This window comes from Rosa rugosa, chromosome 4 (genome assembly GCF_958449725.1).
Source record: "Rosa rugosa chromosome 4, drRosRugo1.1, whole genome shotgun sequence".
NCBI lineage: Eukaryota > Viridiplantae > Streptophyta > Magnoliopsida > Rosales > Rosaceae > Rosa > Rosa rugosa.
The window spans coordinates 31,777,556-31,796,643 of NC_084823.1; the positions used below are offsets into that span (position 1 = coordinate 31,777,556).

At 38.2% G+C, this 19,088-nt stretch overlaps 1 protein-coding gene across 1 annotated transcript; it reads left to right on the forward strand.

Annotated features, from left to right (window-relative positions):
* Positions 1-908: 908 nt before the first annotated feature.
* On the forward strand, positions 909-8,622 carry LOC133745662 (beta-amylase 8). Its single transcript, XM_062173768.1, has 9 exons — positions 909-1,440; positions 1,525-1,806; positions 1,952-2,155; positions 4,304-4,498; positions 4,750-4,914; positions 5,242-5,502; positions 7,006-7,206; positions 7,434-7,653; positions 8,200-8,622. Exons 1-9 carry the CDS (start codon positions 1,024-1,026, stop codon positions 8,229-8,231), a joined length of 1,977 nt encoding a protein of 658 aa, XP_062029752.1. The 5' UTR covers positions 909-1,023; the 3' UTR covers positions 8,232-8,622.
* Positions 8,623-19,088: the final 10,466 nt, after the last annotated feature.

Genomic DNA, 19,088 nt, shown 5'->3' on the forward strand with positions numbered 1-19,088 from the left:
AACCCAAAGATTGATATCAAGATTCTCCAACATATTTAAGCCTTTGCCCGATCATAAATTTTGTTGACTTTGACTAGGCCTGACCCTAAGCCTACAATTCAAGGTAGGGCCGACCCTAACCCGGTCTATAATGACCCCTAGTACCACGAGTATGGTACATGGTTTTGGAGGTTTGGGAGTGGTTCTTCAAAAGGAGAGAGGAGAGTTACTGTTGGTGGTTTCCTTTTAGAGCTGTTGCCACAAAATTATATGCTGCTGCATCAATTCTTCATGTTTTACTTTAAGCTGACATCCATTAATCACATATAATTTTGGATTGGTTAAAGCTTTGAAGAGTGATGCGTTAGATTGGTCAATGAAATGTACTTTAGAGAAAGAAGTGAGAACCATTTTTCACTTCTTCACCACAAATATATTTATATGTACACCATGTAATAAGACAATGCATGTATTAGATAAGAAAACGCTTTTGTTTCCTGTATTTCAGGTTTGGGTCAGTGATGAATCACAATGGCTATTATCGGTATTTATATATGATGTAACAATCCCAATTGTGTAACAAATGCAATTTTTTTTTTTTTTTGAAAGCAAGTTGAAAGCCTGAAACGGCTGCCCTCAAGCCTTAATTAATGAAACTGCAGAATACACCGAGGAGGAGTCTCCATTAAATCTATGTATTATAACAAACCATCAATTAGTAAAGAGTGCACGACTGCTCTATTTTTTAAAAGGTAGTTTCAAGATTTTATTTTGTTAATAAAACAAAGAAGAATGGAAATTTTCAAAATATGTTTTTACCTAAATTAGCTATAAAATAACAAAAAAGTAAAAAAAGTAAAAAAGTAAGTGTGCAACAGTAAAAACAAAGGAGTGATACTATGCGATGCAGAGGGAGTGAAATCCAGCATTTGATATGGAGAGCTGTGTTTACGAGTGAGCTCTGAAGTCTGAACACTCTTCTCAGATTCTCAGTCTAAAAAACTTTGAGAGCTTATTAGACGACAACAGACGCTACAAAACGACATGAACGACGAGAGCCTCCGGCAAGATTTGGACCCCCAAAGCGATCAGAGCTCCGATTACCTCCCACCTCAGCCCCACCACCCTCTCCCTTCCCAACCCCAACCCCAACCCCACCCCCAGCCTCGCCGGCCACGTGGCTTCGCCGCCACAGCCGCAGCCGGCTCGGTGGGCCCCGTCTCTCCCTCCTCCACCAAGGGGGGAAGGAGAGAGAGGGAGAAGGAGAAGGAGCGGACGAAGCTCCGAGAACGCCTCCGCCGATCGATCACCAGCCGTATGCTCGCCGGACTCCGCCAGTACGGCAATTTCCCCCTGCCTGCGCGCGCAGATATGAACGATGTGCTCGCAGCTCTGGCGCGTGAGGCCGGCTGGGTCGTCGAGACTGACGGCACCACTTATCGCCAGTCTCCACCTCAAATTGTGAGTATAAATTCATTTCCGCTTATCCTCATTCCTCTTCAAACTATGGAATCATTTCTGTAATCTCGAAATTTTTCGAAACAGGGAGGAGCGTATTCGATGAGCTTGAGGTCAGTGGAGACTCCAGTGTCAGGTGTTAAAGCACCGTTGGAGTGTCATCCATCATCAGTAGTTAGAATTGATGAGAGTTTGTCTCCGGCTTCGCTTGATTCTGTTGTGATTGGGGAGAAGAATGAGAAGTTTTCGAATAGTAGTCCTGCCATGAACTCTGTAAATTGCTTAGAGACTGATCAGCTCATGCAGCACATTCCTTCTGCTGCAGGGTTTGCACCTGCCCCATACGTCCCTCTCTATGTGACACTTGCAGTGAGTGGTTTTTACCCCAAGCTTAGTTTAGATTCTCATTGTTGTGTTTCGATTGCTGGTTCAAATTCTGATACTTGTTTCACTGTATTTTCAGATTTTGTAAATATGGTTTTTAACTGCTACAATCGTTGGGCTTGTTTGTCAGACTGGTTTCGTCAACAATTACTGCCAGTTGGTTGATCCTGAAGGGTTAAGACAGGAGCTGACTCATATGCAATCGCTAAATGCGGATGGTGTTGTTGTGGATTGTTGGTGGGGTATTGTTGAATGCTGGAGCCCCCAGAAATACGATTGGTCCGGTTATAGGGGTCTATTTAACATTGTACGCGAGTTCAAGCTAAAATTACAGGTACCTCTCCCTCATTCATTTGCTCATTTATAATTTTTTTTTGTTTGCATGTGTGTATGTGTTTTTTTTGCTACATAGCCAATACATAGAACTATTTTAGGTGAGTAGAATCATGAATGAGAATTTTCGGAATGACCTTCAATTTGAACAAACTAATATCCGTTTTGGTCATGTTGCATTAGACAATGAGATCATTTATTTGCTATAAAGACCAAATCAGAGCCACTAGTGTCCTATGTGTAAAAGAGCAGCTGAATGCTTGAATCATGTGTTGCTCCATTGTCTTGGAAACTTGTTGAGTTTTGGCTGTTGTAATTTGGTTAAGGAATAATGGGAATTTCGAGGAGCACAACGAGATAGGGTGGAAGAGTTGAGGGAATAAGATGGTTATTGGCCTTCTGTGTGGGCTTTTAGGGGGTGTAAAGTCTGTCATCCATCTTGTGGAACTGGAAGGCAGCTATCAGCTAGTCTTTTTCTGAGTTGCATGCTGTGTATTGTATTGAGTTCTTCTAAATTTTATTCGTGTTTGGACTTCTTATCAAGAGTTTTTGGGCTTCTCAAGTTTGTCTTAATAAGGTTTGTTTCTTCAAAAGAAGTCCTCTTGCTTTTTCTTTCATATGACAAAAAGTATGTAGGGAGGTAAATGTGAACTGAAACTCTCCGAGCTCATGTAATACTACCCTGATGTGTGACAGATATTCGTTCTTTGGAGGCTGTAAAAATGGCATGGTCTTATAGAGATGGGTTTTTTTTTTTTTTTTTTTTGGGTGGTGTGGTCAGAGATGAACAAAGAATCTTTGCAGAAGCTAGGGGTCAGGATGTGGATCAACTATGGGATAGTTTTCATTCTTGGGGTTCTCTATGGGTGCTGGTTTCATCACAGCTTAGAGACTCTTTTTAGGCTATTCTTTATGATTGGAATGCAGCTATGATTTTGATTTTGTTGAATGGTTGTTTTAAATTGTAAATCATTTTGTTTGGTAGTCCAGTGGAGTCTTTCGCGTCTGTGTGGGATTTGCTTCTTTTGTTAATAAAAGTTTGTATTATCCAAAAGGAAAAAAAAAGTAGTAAAAAAGGAAACTTGATGGTAATTTGGGATTCCTTATTAGGTTCTATTCAATGGAAATAGGTCATTTATTTTTTCTTTTCTATGAGAAACAAGAAATTTGAGAAAGACTGAAAGTACAAGATAATAGAGGAGCAGTCTCTTAAACACCACAAAACATCAACTAAACACATATGCTGGTATTTTGATATCGCTTAGTTGCCAATGCAATTTGGGCCAAGGTAATGTTGTTTATGAAATAATATAAGCATTTCTCAAAGCAATAAAGTTCTTCAGATTCTGAAAATATTAAATGATAATATAAGCATTAGTTGCCATCCAATGCAATTTGCGCCACGGTAATGTTGTTTATGAGATAATGTAAGCATGTCTCAAAGCAATGAAGTTATTCTGATTCCGAAAATGTTTAATGATAAAACTGTAAAAGAGCAGCGCTATCTAATGTCCTTTTATGTGGTGGAACAGTGAAACTAATGCGTGTGAACTTTAGAATGGTTTTTATTTCCTTGTTTGGTGAGGCCCTTTATCATTCTTAAATTTGTGTGGAATTCTTTTTCATAGTAACATCTCTTGGGATCTCTGGTTTTGATAAAATTTAAGTTGCTGGACACTTAAGTTTCATTTTGTTGAAACTCCTGCCCTCTTTTTTCAACAGTATACTTATCTCAGAACACTAAATTTGCGGAAGGCTCTGTGAATGAAGCTCATCCTGTCACCTGTTTAGTTTATTTTTGCGAATGAATGTCTGATATCTGATATCTGTTATTTTGTGGGGTAAAAGGGAAAGACTGAGTAATAATATTTATATTTTACATTTCTCCTTGTCTGTTTTGTTGGTGTATAAAATTTTCATGCACCTTGTTGGGTTAGGTAGTTGAAAATGCATCACCACTTAAATATTTCATGTATTCCGCTACAATATGCTATTGGTGTAAACAAGTGAGCAAGTATAGGGTTGTGAGATGCATTCTTGCTACCTCATTATTTTATAACCTGAGGATTGTTGATTTTGAATTGCTCATATTCTGATTGCATCACTTTCCAGTTTATTGATGAGTGGTTTGTGAAATAATTTATTGAAGGTTGTAATGGCATTTCATGAGTATGGAAGAAGCGAGTCCGGTGAAGCCCTTATTCCTCTTCCGAAGTGGATTTTAGACATTGGTAAAGAAAACCAGGACATATTCTTTACAGATCGAGAAGGAAGGAGGAATACTGAATGTCTATCCTGGGGCGTCGACAAAGAGAGAGTTTTGCATGGAAGAACTGGTGTTGAGGTATGAAACTATACACTTCTGAGCTGTTATGTAGCTATCCATTTAGTACAACTTTTCTTTTGGTTCACCTTTATCATCCTCTTTTGTATTTCCCTGTATCATTTCTTCTTTTACATCGTCTTCTATCCCCTCAGTCACTACGAACAGTTTATTGTTATGTACCATTTTTGTTTTCTTATTTCGGCTTCGTTTCTAAGTTCAAACTTTTTTTACCTCTTGATTTGTTTTGATCTTTGCTATTCAACATTCAGGTCTATTTTGATTTCATGAGAAGTTTCCGTACCGAGTTTGATGACTTGTTTGGTGAGGGTCTTATTTCTGCTGTGGAGATTGGACTTGGAGCTTCTGGGGAGCTAAAGTATCCTTCCTTTTCAGAAAGGATGGGATGGAGATATCCTGGTATCGGCGAGTTTCAGGTATCAAGTAAAGCTAACCCAGGGCATCTATTCCTTTCTCTTCGTGAAGTTGTTGTAAATCCATACATTCTGCAGTTTGAAATATGAAGTGAAGAAAATAAACAGGCAAAATAAAAGGTCATGATTGACAGTTTTATTTCTTTTCAGTTTAAAACTACTCTTTCCCTGTTTACATGTGTTATAGTGACAGTCATCATAAAGTTTGTAGCAATCATTTACCATAATGTGTCGTTGGTTTTTAAAAAAGGCTTGCTTCTGTCATCTTCCTTCAAATATAGTTTCTGCACTCCAATTATCTTAAAGAAATTCTAAATTGCGTTCTTGCAGTGTTATGATAGATACCTACAACAAAGTCTGCATAAAGCAGCAAAATTGCGTGGGCACTCATTCTGGGCTAGAGGACCAGATAATGCTGGTGAATACAATTCTCGGCCACATGAAACTGGCTTCTTCTGTGAGCGTGGTGATTATGATAGTTACTATGGACGCTTTTTCCTTCATTGGTATGCCAAGACACTAATTGACCATGCAGATAATGTCCTATCTCTTGCAAGCCTTGCCTTTGATGAAACAAAAGTAATTGTCAAGGTATGAATCAGGTCTATGCTCTATCCAGTGCCATCTGTTCTAAGTATTGTGTTATGCTCTCTAACTTCCCTTCACTCCTTTTTTCTTGAAAAAACCCGTAACTAGGGCCGACTAGCCTGTGTACAGTAGCAATACTTTTATGTGAAGGATATGAAAGGAAAATAGGTCGGAACATCTCAATTCCTTGTTTGGTGTTTAACATAGGTCAGTTATAAAAGGAATGTATCAGTTCTGTATAACTCAACTTTTCTGTTCTAAGAGGAAAGGAGGGATTGAAGCAACAGAAATAATTTTCCATAAATTTTATAAAGTTTGCTAATTAACTTAGGAAGTTAGGTAATTCTTCTCTTTGTTTTTTTGGCTCCCTCTCATGCAAATATGGAAGGTTAAAGTGCCTCCTATTGTACAAATTTTAGCTTAGCTAATCGCTTATGGTAAGTTCATTACATAGGATATGGTTCCGAGAAGACGGCCTTTTTAGTGTCTTTCACCTCACTGCTGTTTGATGCTTAAAAGACCATCTGAAATTTCAAATTAGATGTTGCTCTGTTCTTGTGGTAAAAGTTTTTATTGAATATGAACTGGAATTAAATGGGCTCTGTAATGCCCTAATGTGTGAGAGATAGAAGTTCTTTGGATATGTTCTGTTTGTTCTTTGTAATGCCTCATCTTCTTTGTATTTGTTTATTTGGTTATTGAAGGTTGGTTTCTCATAAAAAGTAAAATAAAATAAAAAATTAAAAAGTGAGGTCAGAGAAGAGTTTTAGTGGATGGCTCTGTAAAAACACTATAAAAAACTTTTGATTCTTTTCTTCTAAAAAGATTCCTAGAAGTAAAATGAAGGGTGTTAAACTCCCAAACACACTATGACAATCACCGTCCAAGTTAAAAAGCAAATCCATAATCTGGTTCTCTGTACTATTCATGGACATGAGTCTGTCTCTCTTTGTTTTATGAGTTTCGGACCATCATAACACCAAAACAAAAGGAAGTGAAGAGTGGTCCGTAAACTGTACAACCCAACATTTTATGTTTGAACCACTGTTTGGGATGCGTGCAATAGTTTGTTTATGTGTGCAACCCATCATCATTCTCCAACTCCAGTTTCCTTGCAACTTGCAAGTACACACATGTTGTACTCCGATAGCTCTGTCATGCTCGTGACTCCTAACAAATAGTTCTTGCCTGTCTGGAAAATGTAATGTATTTTGGATCCAGTGTTGCATGCATTTCCGGAGAATATGTGATGATACTTCTTTTAGTCTCATAGTGAAACTTAGTGGTATGGAGATTTATTATGTTCAGTTTGGTCAGAAGATCCCAAACACCAGACCTAGAATGGTATAGAGATGTTTTAAGCTTAAAAGATCAGACATTTTGTCATTGTTTTCAACTGAATAGGTTAACCAAAGAACTGAACCAAGTGTCATGTCTTTTTGGTGTCCTCTTGTGAAGTCCTTATATCACAATGATTAGAACTGAAAGAAAGATGCCGCTCTGCAGGTTCCTGCTGTTTATTGGTGGTACAAAACACCTAGCCATGCGGCAGAGTTAACTTCTGGGTACTATAATCCTAGAAACCAAGATGGGTACTCTCCAGTGTTTGAAGTTCTGAAGAAACATTCAGTGACGGTTAAGTTTGTTTGCTCGGCACCAAATGATGGTGATGAAGCATTGGGTGATCCAGAAGGTTTGAGTTGGCAGGTGATGGACCTTGTTCCTTGGCTCTGTAGCCGTTTATAATTCTGTATTGCTAGTAGCCTAGGTCTATTCTGAGTGAACCCTAGAGTTCCCTTGTATTTGAAAGGCACAGAACTCAGTATTACATTTTGAAGTTGCCAGGTTTTAATACAAATAATTGTGTTTGCTTAGTTGCGGATATGCTTAAAAGTAATCAATTCAAGTGACTAGATTCTCATTTGTTCCTACAGGTTTTAAATTTAGCTTGGGATAGAGGATTGACTGTGGCTGGGGAAAATGCACTGTCATGCTATGATAGAGAAGGGTGCATGAGAATTGTTGAAATGGTGAAGCCAAGAAATGATCCTGATCGCCACCATTTCACATTCTTTGTATATCAGCAACCATCTCCTCTAGTTCAAGGGACAATTTGCTTTTCGGAGTTGGACTTTTTCATCAAGTGCATGCATGGTGAGTATTCTCACGGAGCAATCTGATTTGGCCGGAACTCAATTTAGTGGGTGTGTTTTGATAAGAAATTGACTGGTATTTTAACATCCCATAATATCAAATTGTTGATTTGTTCCCTTTTCTTATGATTTTCAGCATGTGCTTCCTTGACACTTGACACCAAAATGTATTGCACACTTTCTTGAAGCCCTACAATTATTCTACTCAGTCAAAAGTTAAATTCATTGCATCATCAAATATTCTTTAGAAGTAGGAGACTTGAACACTCCATGCACGGTTTCTTGAAATATCCTTGCCAATTATACTTACCCGAGGTCAAATTGCCTGATATCTTTTGAGGACTATGATAAGAAGATTAAGGCCGAACTTCCTTGATTTGTAATAACCTACTTGTCTAAGTAGTCAATAAATGACTAGATGCTACAGCATGTCTTAACTCGGGTTCTTTTGTTGAACTTCAGCTACTATTGGCCCATATCTTGAGTTTTTCACCTTTAAGTTAATTTGGGATTACATTTGCAAGATTTTTACGTTTACATTTTGCAGGTGACATGGCTGGGAATATAGTGTCGTGTTAGTATAAAGAATTGACTTTCGTGGGAGAATGTAACCAGAATGGATCTCAATTGCTGGTGCCGGTAGTATCATGCAAAGCTAAAGTAGATAATGAACAGTGATGGTTCAATTGGGATAAAACCACTGGTTGCAACATGTCTTGGGCTTCGATATGATTGGTAGAACGGTAGAACACATTCACTTGATCTTGTATCTTTATCTTTTGTATTTCTTATCTAAACAAGGCAGTTTTAGAAATTAGGCAGTTGGTACATAGTTGTTCATGGTAAGATGTAAGGAGTTTTATGTTTAGGGTTCCTGTAGCTATATGGTTGTATCAAAATGGCAGATTTAGCCAGGTAAACAAGTTTGTTAGCGATCTAATTTCAGATGGTTTGCATTTGCAATTGCATAGTTTGACATTTGAATTTGCGAATAACAATGGTAATATTTCAAAGTAAGAGGAACAAGTGAAGCATTCTTTGGCTCAGAGTAATAGATAAGCAATATAAGCTTTCTATCAAACTCAGAGAAAAGCAAAGTTGCTTCTGAAGGCTTTTGACACTAACTGAACCCTTGCGGCTTTCTGGTTTGCTATCCTAGGTCCAAACGCCCAACTTTTTTGCAGCGGTGCCTATGCTCACAATCTCGGTGATGTTGGCGAAGCTTCTTGTTGCTCAACTGGAGCAGTTCCTGTCCAAACCATGGGTTGTTAGCGGCTCTGGTGGTTGCTGCAATTTTGACGGTGCCCCACATTTCTGGGGTGAATTGTTCGCAACCAAAGCAAACAAACAAAGAATTCATCACTAAGGTTCTCATTCATTGAGCGAAGTTTTATATTGATAATTCTAGCTTCATAATTTATGTCTTTCATGGGTTTAGCTATAGCGATTCAACAGATACCTCCAATGTTAGCACTAGTTGCTTGGGGAGGGGGTGTAATCAAGGAACAGAACTTCATTTTACCATCAAAGCTGTGTTTTGCCAAACAGTGAGCAGCCATATTACTTTCCCTAGGAAAATGTTTCAGCTTCACCTCTTCAAAACTACAAAGCAAATAATTAAAGCTCTCTAAAAGAGCTCCCAAGGAATGCAGCTCGAAATTACCAGATGAACAAGAACTGCAGAATCAGAATCAACCTCCAACTCACTACTGTTGCAGTCGGCCATGCAATTTCAGAACAATATGCAGGCCCCAAGCTTCTGCATAAGCACTAGCTCAATACCAAGATTAGCCATAAAACCCTTATGCCAGTTCCCATTGTGATCTCTGAGTAGACCTCTAGCTCCAATTTTTCTTGAGTGCATAAGCCTAGTTCCATCAATCTTCAGTTTACTCGTCCTCGGGAGACTCTTTGCAAGAAAGAAAATTTAGACAAAACAATCATCCATGGTTTGAATTCTATTTTGAGCATAGTGCCAATCATCGGAAGCACTAATAATCATTAGCAGGATTATGATGCTTGCAGAAACCATTATCAAATACTTGCTTATTCCTTCACTTCCAGTTATACCAACATATGAACACAAAGAAATTGCACCAAAGCATGGCCATTAGAACACTTTTACAGTGCAGATTGGCACGGCTGAAAGCCATCCTTTCTGGTCCATACTGGAAGTATTTCTAACCAAAGTAGGCCACAAGAATAATATCTGGATGAGAATTGCTCCTCAACAAAACTCTCTGGGAAACTAGGTCGTAACACGTAGTACATTGATCAGAAGCTTTGACTGAGTAAACAATCCAAAGGAAAGTTTTGAGCTTAGAAGCACTCCGTAAGCTCCACATGATCATTAGCAGGATTATGATGCTTGCAGAAACCATTATCAAATACTTGCTTATTCCTTCACTTCCAGTTATACCAACATATGAACACAAAGAAATTGCACCAAAGCATGGCCATTAGAACACTTTTACAGTGCAGATTGGCACGGCTGAAAGCCATCCTTTCTGGTCCATACTGGAAGTATTTCTAACCAAAGTAGGCCACAAGAATAATATCTGGATGAGAATTGCTCCTCAACAAAACTCTCTGGGAAACTAGGTCATAACACGTAGTACATTGATCAGAAGCTTTGACTGAGTAAACAATCCAAAGGAAAGTTTTGAGCTTAGAAGCACTCCGTAAGCTCCACATGAAATTCCATCAAGGAAGGTAGAGAACCAAGGTCATAAATACAATAGTAAACAGATTTAGCTGTGAAGCAGCAATTAGGGGCACCTCCTGCAACTTGAACAACAGGATCACAACCATCAAAGCCAGAAAGAGAAGAAATTAAAGATTTTTTGAATGATCATATGGCAGAACATTGAGTTCTTGTTCGTCTAGAACTTCACAGTAGAGCCATACCAACCCTCCAAATCAGACCTTGCCTCCTAGCAATTTAGCTCCATAACTGATATTTTTCCAGGTCCTATCTAGAATCTAAAAGGACAATTTTAATGCTATCAAGCACAGTTTTAGGTATTTCTCCTGAAAGACAGAGTTCCAAAGACAATTATCCTGCTGGCAGTGCAGCCAGATTCATCTCTTCAGTTTTCTTGATTCCCAAGGCAGCAAAGGCTTTAGGTTTACAAAATAAGTCTGTTTCACCAAATGGACTTCCTTCTTATCCTCAATCTCTCCCCACAGGAAGTTCATATATATTTAGCTTGTCAAGCTTTTGCCTCACCTTTCAAGGAAAAAATCAAACAGCTCCAGTAACAATTTCCAGTATAGTTTGTGTAACCAGATCACTGTTGAGAAGTCTTGCCCTGATAAGTTGAGCAACATTTGAGGTCAAGTGCTTAACTTTGAAAATTCAAAGGACATTGTTCGATCCCCCATCAATACTAGATGACAATGTATCTAAGCAAATGGAAAACAAATTGAATTTGTTCCCCCTCAAAAAAAAAAAAAAATTCAGTCTTGATACATTATGCACAATAGTCTATCTTGACTTGAAATGGTGAATGTTAGTAAATAGTAGCAATCTATTTGAAAATCTATGAAAGAAGCATATATGCATTTGATTAATCTCAAATATCAAACTTTTACGACTATTCTAACAAATATAGAACAAAAGGAATGAGCAATGAACTGGCCTACTTGCAAAGAGAATGTTGATGACAGTTCTAACTCAGGTCCTCTCCCAGCTCCTCCACAGCTTCATGCTCAACTCATGTCCAACTGCTACATATGAGTTCAAATTTTATTACAAATGTAGAAATATCAGATTAATGAAATTTTAGTACAGTCTATGCACTGGACAAGCATATTGGTTGTTATCCAGCTAGAAACTGGTGTCCGCCACCCCCGGAAGCAATGGGTAGATCCGAAGATACTTTCCAAACAACCCTATCACTTTTTTGTAATTAAAAAAAAAAAAATCCATCACATTTTGAAGTCTTTTTTACTTCTTATAATGTTCCTGCATATATATATATTGACATTTCTGTTGAGTACGAAGGAATATCTTTGCAAGGCAAAATAACTCTCTCACCTAACCATTTGAATTTGCCTGATTGCTTCCTCCTACTCCGATGGTTTTGCCACGATCTTCTAATACCTGGCCTCTTCTTTCAACTCCCAAACCCTAAATGTATCAAAATGATACCCGCATCTAACCATGCACATGAGCAAACGCCCTCCAGACACACCTTTTACCACTATATATAATAATCTCCGTAATAGACAATTATTGTGGTAGATTGGCTAGCTCCTTGATGAAGTCATGAAACGACATTTAGCAATATTATCAGTTTATCACCACGTACTGATGGAGACTTACATCTATGATAAAAGACTGACAGTCTAACACAACCAATGCAGTCAAACAGAACACAAAGAGAGGGTTTGGGAATTTCTCACTCTCATATATTTCTCATCTCCTGAATTGGAGTATATATATATATATAGAAGTTATAGAGTTCTACTAGGAAACTAATTACAACGTGATATTCTGTCCTTAATTATACACAAATATTCTCTCCTTGATTACACAATCTTAATCAATCCACATTTACCACAATAAATGGGATACCAATCCCATGACTCACGCTAACACTCCCCCTCAAGTTGGAGCATACAGATCACGGATCGTGAGTCATAAAATGCCTTACTAAATATTGCCTTTGTAAGAATGTCTGCCAACTACTCCTCAGTAGGTACAAAAGGAAATGAAATAATTTGACCATCCAACTTTTCTTAATGAAATGTCTATCAACCTCCACATGCTTCGTTCTGTCATGCTGAATCGGATTATGAGTAATTTCAATAGCAGCTTTATTATCATAATATATATAGAGGCATCGCCTTCTTCTGTTTGAACCTCAAATATCTCAACAAGTGCCTCAACCACAACATCTCACAAACTCCACCAGCCATTCCTCTATACTTTGCTTCAGCACTGGAACAGGCTACCACCTTTTGCTTCTTGTTTTTCCAAGTAACCAAATTACCACTCACAAACGTAAAGTAGCCTGAAGTAGACCTTCGATCAATAATACAACCTGCCCAGTCTGCATCTGTATACCCACAAACATCTAAGTTGGAGAACACCAACCCTCTACCTGGAGCAGATTTTAAGTACCTCAAGATTCGAATTACAGCTTTCATATGAGCTTCACTAGGATTATGCATAAACTGACTCACAACACTAATTGCATAAGCCAAATTTGGTCTAGTGTGTGACAAATAAATCAATCTCTCAACTAACCTTTGATACCGTGGGTACTTGATCCGGATATTCTGCTAACCGATGATTCTGCTCAATAGGAGTATCAACTGGCTTACAATCAAGCATGCCAGTCTTTGCTAACAAATCAAGGACATACTTTCTCTGACTCAACATAATACAATCCTTCCCTCGAGCAACTTCAATCTCCAAGAAATACTTCAAATTTTCCAAGTATTTCATCTCAAATTTTGAGGACAACTGATTCTGCAACTTCTTAATCTCCTCTGAATCATTACCTATCACCACCATGTCATCAACATAAACAATCAAGGCTGTAACCTTACCCTTCTGATGCTTAAGGAATAAGGTGTGATCCGGGTTACTCTGCCTATATCCAATTCTCCTCATAAATGTTGTGAACTGACCAAACCAAGCTCTTGGAGACTGCTTCAAACCATATAGTGACTTCCTTAGTCTACACACCACCTTCTCTCCTGTGGAAGTACCATATCCCGAAGGCAAGTCCATGTACACTTCTTCATTCAAATCTCCATGTAAGAAAGTATTCTTCACATTAAACTGCTGTAGAGTAGAATCAAGATTAGCTGCTAGAGACAGAAGTACCTAGATTTTATTGATCTTTGCAATTGGTGTGAAAGTCTCATCATAGTCCACTCCATACTTCTGAGTATAACCATTTGCCACTAACCTTGCCTTATATCTGTCCACCGACCCATCTGGATTGTGCTTCATAGTATATACCCATCTACACCCAACAATTTGTTTTCTTAGAGGCAATGATACCAACTCCCATGTACAGTTCTTCTCAAGTGCATCCATCTCTACGGCCATCGCCTTTGCCCACTTCTCATCCTTTATTGCATCTTGCACTTTACTAGGAAGAGACACAGAAGATAATTGATTCACAAAGGCTACATATGGTTTAGACAACTTATGGGTCGACACATAATTGGTTACAGGGTACTTAACCTTAGCACTCAAACTCGGTTCATACTTCTTTGGGGGCTGACCACGGGTTGATCGATCTGGCAAGACTTTAATTTGAACTTGTGTAGTTCCATCTAAAGGAACAACACTACTAGACAAAAGAGGATTATTAGACAAACTACTAGACAAAGGAAGATTATTAGACAAACTGCTAGATAAAAGAGGATTATTAGACAAAGGGGAACCACTATATACCTTAGGCGAAGACTGAACAGGAGAGACCACTGATGGAGAGGGAGAGACTGGAGTAGCTGAAGTAGCATGCATATTCTTCAAACTAATGTCTTTAGGCAGTGTATTGTCGACGAGTCGATGCTCCCCCTTCGACGTATCAAAGTCTTTTTTGACCGGTCGAACAGACCCAGTCGACGGATAAAACAAAACTTTTGGAATTGGCTGCTATAGTGGTTCAACGGAATGGCCCTCGGACGAATTTGCGATTTCAAGACTTGTGTTGGTCACTTCCTTGTACTTCTCTTCAAAGAAAACACTCTTCTCCTCCTGACTAGGAGCCGCAGTAGGTGAGAAATAACATGTATCCTCACTGAAAGTAACATCCATGGTGACATAAAACCGTTGGGAGGGAGGATGATAACACGTACTTGTACCCCTTCTGATGAGACACCCGAAAAAGACACACTTAAGGGTCCGAGCATCTAACTTGGAACGTTGGTTCTTATAAAGATGGACATAAGCTACACAACCAAAGACACGGGCAGGAAGGGTATTGAGAGATGGAATGGAGACATGACTAGACAAAACCTCAAATGGAACACGACCTTGAAGAGAGGGAGATGGGAGACGGTTAATAAGATGGGAAGCACATAGCACCGCCTCCCCCCAGAGATATTTAGGCATATTGCCACTAAGAAGAAGAGCACGACTCATATCCAAAAGATGACAATTTTTTTGCTCAGAAACCCCATTTTGTTATGATGTTTGAGGACAAGCGGTTTGGTGAACGATCCCATGAGATTGGAAATAATCATGAAAAGAATAGTTAACAAATTCCCCCCCATTATCATATCGAAATTTTTTAATATTAGCATCATATTGGTTATGAACAAGATTATGGAATGCTGTGAAGGCAGAGAAAACAACATCTTTTGACTTAAGCAGAACAACCCAAGTTAATCTCGTAAAATCATCAATAAACAAAACAAAGTAATGCATTCCTTAAAGGGTTGGATGTTTGGAAGGTCCCCACAAATATGAATGAATTAACTCAAAAGGCATAGTACTAGAATGAAAACTCGGAGAATAACTAGACCGATGACTCTTAGCTAAGGTACAAGTCTCACAATGTAAGCTAGACTTATTCCCAAAAACAAAGAGGGCATGGACTTCTTCATGACACCAAAAGACGGATGACCCAAATGCCGATGCCACAACCATAACTCATCCAACCAATCAAAATTCAATGTCAGGGCCACTGGACCTTGCGGTGCTTTTGTCTGTCCTGCGTACATGCAATCCAAGTGAAACAGTCTCCCCCTTAGGTCTCCCTTGCCAATTATCGCCCTAGTGCACAAATCCTGAAAGACAACATACATTGGATAGAATGTTACAGAACACTTGTTTTGTGAGTTCAACTCAGACACAGATAAGAGGTGATGAGATATAGAGGGTACACAGATGACATTATAGAGAATAATAGAAGGCGTAACTTGGACTGACCCAACACCTAAAACTGGAAAAGACTTACCATTTGCATTTGAGACATGTGTTATAGATGGGGAAGACAAAGTGGTAAACAAAGACTTATCACAGATCATATGGTCAGATGCACCAGAATCAATTATCCATGTATCACTACCAATAAAGTCAGAAATATTCAAAGCAACACCAATTTTACCTCGATGTTCCTCAATTAGAGGAACATTACCCTTAGTATGGTCCTGGCCCTCCACACCATAGAAATCAGGTTCTTGCACCAACTGAATTGCCGCTTTGCTTCTTTGATTATTGTTGTCACCTTTCCACCCAGAGTTGTTGGAGTTTATTCTCAGCAATTTGGGACATTGACTCTTGTAATGGCCAATATTTTTGCAAAAGTTGCAAGTCACCTGGTTGTTAAATGGAGCGGGTCCCCTATTGTAGTTCTGATTCGGCTGATAATCCTGATTCTTGGGCCGATACTGAGAATTCCCATTCTGAGGAGACAAGGAGACTGGTGAAGAAGACTTGACCTGAACTGTCAAACTAGAGATTTCGGTGTGAAGGTTCTTCATGGCTGCCTTGTTGGTCAAATCTCCCATTTTTCTTCTTCAAACGGCAACCGAAGCTTCAAGAACAACCAGATTTCGTTGGGTCTAAATAGAATGTCAGAGCTGCTACAGATGACAAAGACAAACTCTTTCAAAGAGTACAAAGGGTGAATGTAAATTTTGCAGCGGAAACAAATGAAACAGAGTCTAGGAAGGATCTCTGCTCTGATACCAAGTCAAACAGAACACAATTAAAGAGAGAGTTTGGGAATTTCTCATACTCATATATTTCTCATCTCCCGAATTGGAGTATATATACAGAAGTTATAGAGTTCTACTAGGAAACTAATTACAATAATTACAATGTGATATTCTCTCCTTAATTATACACAAATATTCTCTCCTTGATTACACAATCTTAATCAATCCACATTTACCACAATAAATGGGATACCAATCCCATGACTCACGCTAACAAATACAACATTCCACTATAATCAATCTACAATGATGTAACTGCTTTACTATCTAGAAAGAATTGTATTTGTTCCTTGCTGGGTATAATGCAACCAGCTCACTCCATTTATGAGTTTCACAAAAGAAGATCGATCACAACATGCATGAAAGTCCTCCAGATCACTCTTTGCCATGTGACACCCTTCATTGGATCAGATGCCAGTTAAGGTTTTTTGAATTTGATAGTTGTCATTCTTCAACAGTTCAACTTCAGTCTATCCTGCAAATTAAGACACACATGCATGCATGCTAGTCTTTGATCATCTTCCAGCAGCATGGCTCATGACTCCTAGCTTGTATATGGAAAATGTGATCGAATTTGTGTTGCATAAAGGAGTTTCAGAACAGATATTGGAAATATGCAGTTGGTAATTAATAAAAAGTAGTAGTTCAAGTCACATGTAGGGAACTTTCTGAAATCTCAATGCACCTTACTGAAACATCACCAAGTATATATATTTGATCCCAGCAAACGGTACCTCAAAGGTAATCGGATATGAAACTCAACTAGCTAGATACAAGAGTAAAAAGAAGTTTGGAAATACATCAGGCACTCATACAGATCAAACTTGATACAGAATTATTGAAGTCATGACTGAAGTCAGCAAACCACTAATTAGCACCACTTTAGTTATGCCTAAAATGGTGCTAATTAGTGGCTCCTAAACTGGTGCTAATTAGTGGTTTGCTGACTTCAGTCATGGCTTCAATAATTCTGTATCAAGTTTGATTAGTATTAGTGCCTGATGTATTTCCAAACTTCTTTTTACTCTTGTATCAAGTCTGTAGTTATTGCTGTATTTTAGATCAGGTTTTGTTTCTTTGGATAAGTGTTGCCCTTTACACTTCTTCTTGCCTTATATTAATTAAGTCTAGTAAAGTGGCTGTGTATGAACAAACTTGTAATCAGGGCCAGTCCTGAGAATTCAGAGACCTAGTGCAAAAATTTGACAGAGACCTTATGTTCATTGCATAATGATTTTTAAAAAAAAATGGGTACAATAAAAAAAATGTTATGACAAGATCATTCAATAATATAAAAATTATTTTCAAACAACTAATCAAAATAACTAAGAAAGTTTCAAATAATGTCTCTTTTATAAGGTTAATAAAAACCTAGTAACAAAAGGAAAAAAAAATCTGATTTGCTGACACCAAAAAAAAAATCTACTAACAAAAGGAAAAAGAAAATCCTAAACCCTAAAGGAATGTGAGATTTTTTTACAAGAAAAAGAGAGAAGAAAAAGAAAATCAGGGACACGGAGAGAAAGAAAAAGGAAGAAAAAAAGAAAAAAGGAAGATTAAAAAAGAAAAAGAGAAAAGAAAAAAAAATCAGGGACACTGAAGGTTTAAAAAAAAAAAAAGGAATAGAAAAGAAGATTAAAAATGGAAGTTTGAGATTCAAAGTTTCGAACCCGTGACAAGGATATAAAAACCCGCGCCCCGTGACAAGGATATAAAAACCCGCGCACGCCTTGGCTAGCCTACCAACTGGACTACACAAGATTATCTACATATATGGGGAACTAAATTAATTATATTCATTTATACCTATATATACTCGAAACTCAAAGTCGGAGGCCTCCAATTTTCGGAGGCCTTGTGCGGCGGCACTACCTGCACACCCTCAGGGCCGCCCCTGCTTGTAATGCCTCTTGGTGGTTCATGTGAATCCGATCTTTCTGGAAAAGGGATATGGATCCTCCATTCCTCCCCTAGATGCAATTTCTTCAACTTAGATCTTCAACTATACTTAATGCTACATGTCCAACACAAATCCTATCAAGGTGTCTATGACCATTATTTGCCAAGTGCCTCCAAAAATTTAGTACTTTGCTGCGAACAAAAATGTGAATACACAAGAAAGTCGAAGGGCCAAAAAAAATTTATTCGCCTTGGACCCCCGGAAACTCAGTGCTGGACATGCCATTTTTTGAAATTGTACCGTAGACGAATGGATCACGGATAGAGAATAAACTGTCAGCTTCTGTCTTTCACCAACCAGATCGATTATTCTTGATCACAACCACTCGATTACAAGTCAATTTTCTCAACTCCATTATTGATTCTGGTTTAGAATTTGGATAATGCAGCCCTTGTTAATTGACCTGACTTTTTTTTTTTTTTTTTTGTTAGACATACGGACACATATATATGAACTAATAATTATACTATAGCACATGCATTCTATAAATAAATTTCTCTTGGCACATAATTTGTTCGTGATATATTACCAACTTTTCGTTGAAATTAATGTTTGGCATGTTAGTGACGTACGTAAGTGTGATGTTACAACACCCAAGCTTATCACCACACACTAATAAAGTTGCCAATACAAAGAAAGGCTCACTTGGCAGGCATTCAATTCCTTATCTACTTAACTGATTCCAGCTAGCTTAGAAGTTAGAACTCCTACCTTCCAAACTTGATAGTAACAGAAGCTTAACTAATCTCATAGTAAGGGAAAAATCTAGACTGTACAGTCTATAT

Bases quoted from the DNA above. Each gene is read 5' to 3' on its own strand.
- LOC133745662 (XM_062173768.1), top strand. From the start codon at position 1,024: ATGAACGACGAGAGCCTCCGGCAAGATTTGGACCCCCAAAGCGATCAG. The intron at 4,915-5,241 runs GTATCAAGTAAA...GCGTTCTTGCAG, and splicing joins CTGGTATCGGCGAGTTTCAG to TGTTATGATAGATACCTACA. The intron at 7,654-8,199 runs GTGAGTATTCTC...TACATTTTGCAG, and splicing joins TTTCATCAAGTGCATGCATG to GTGACATGGCTGGGAATATA.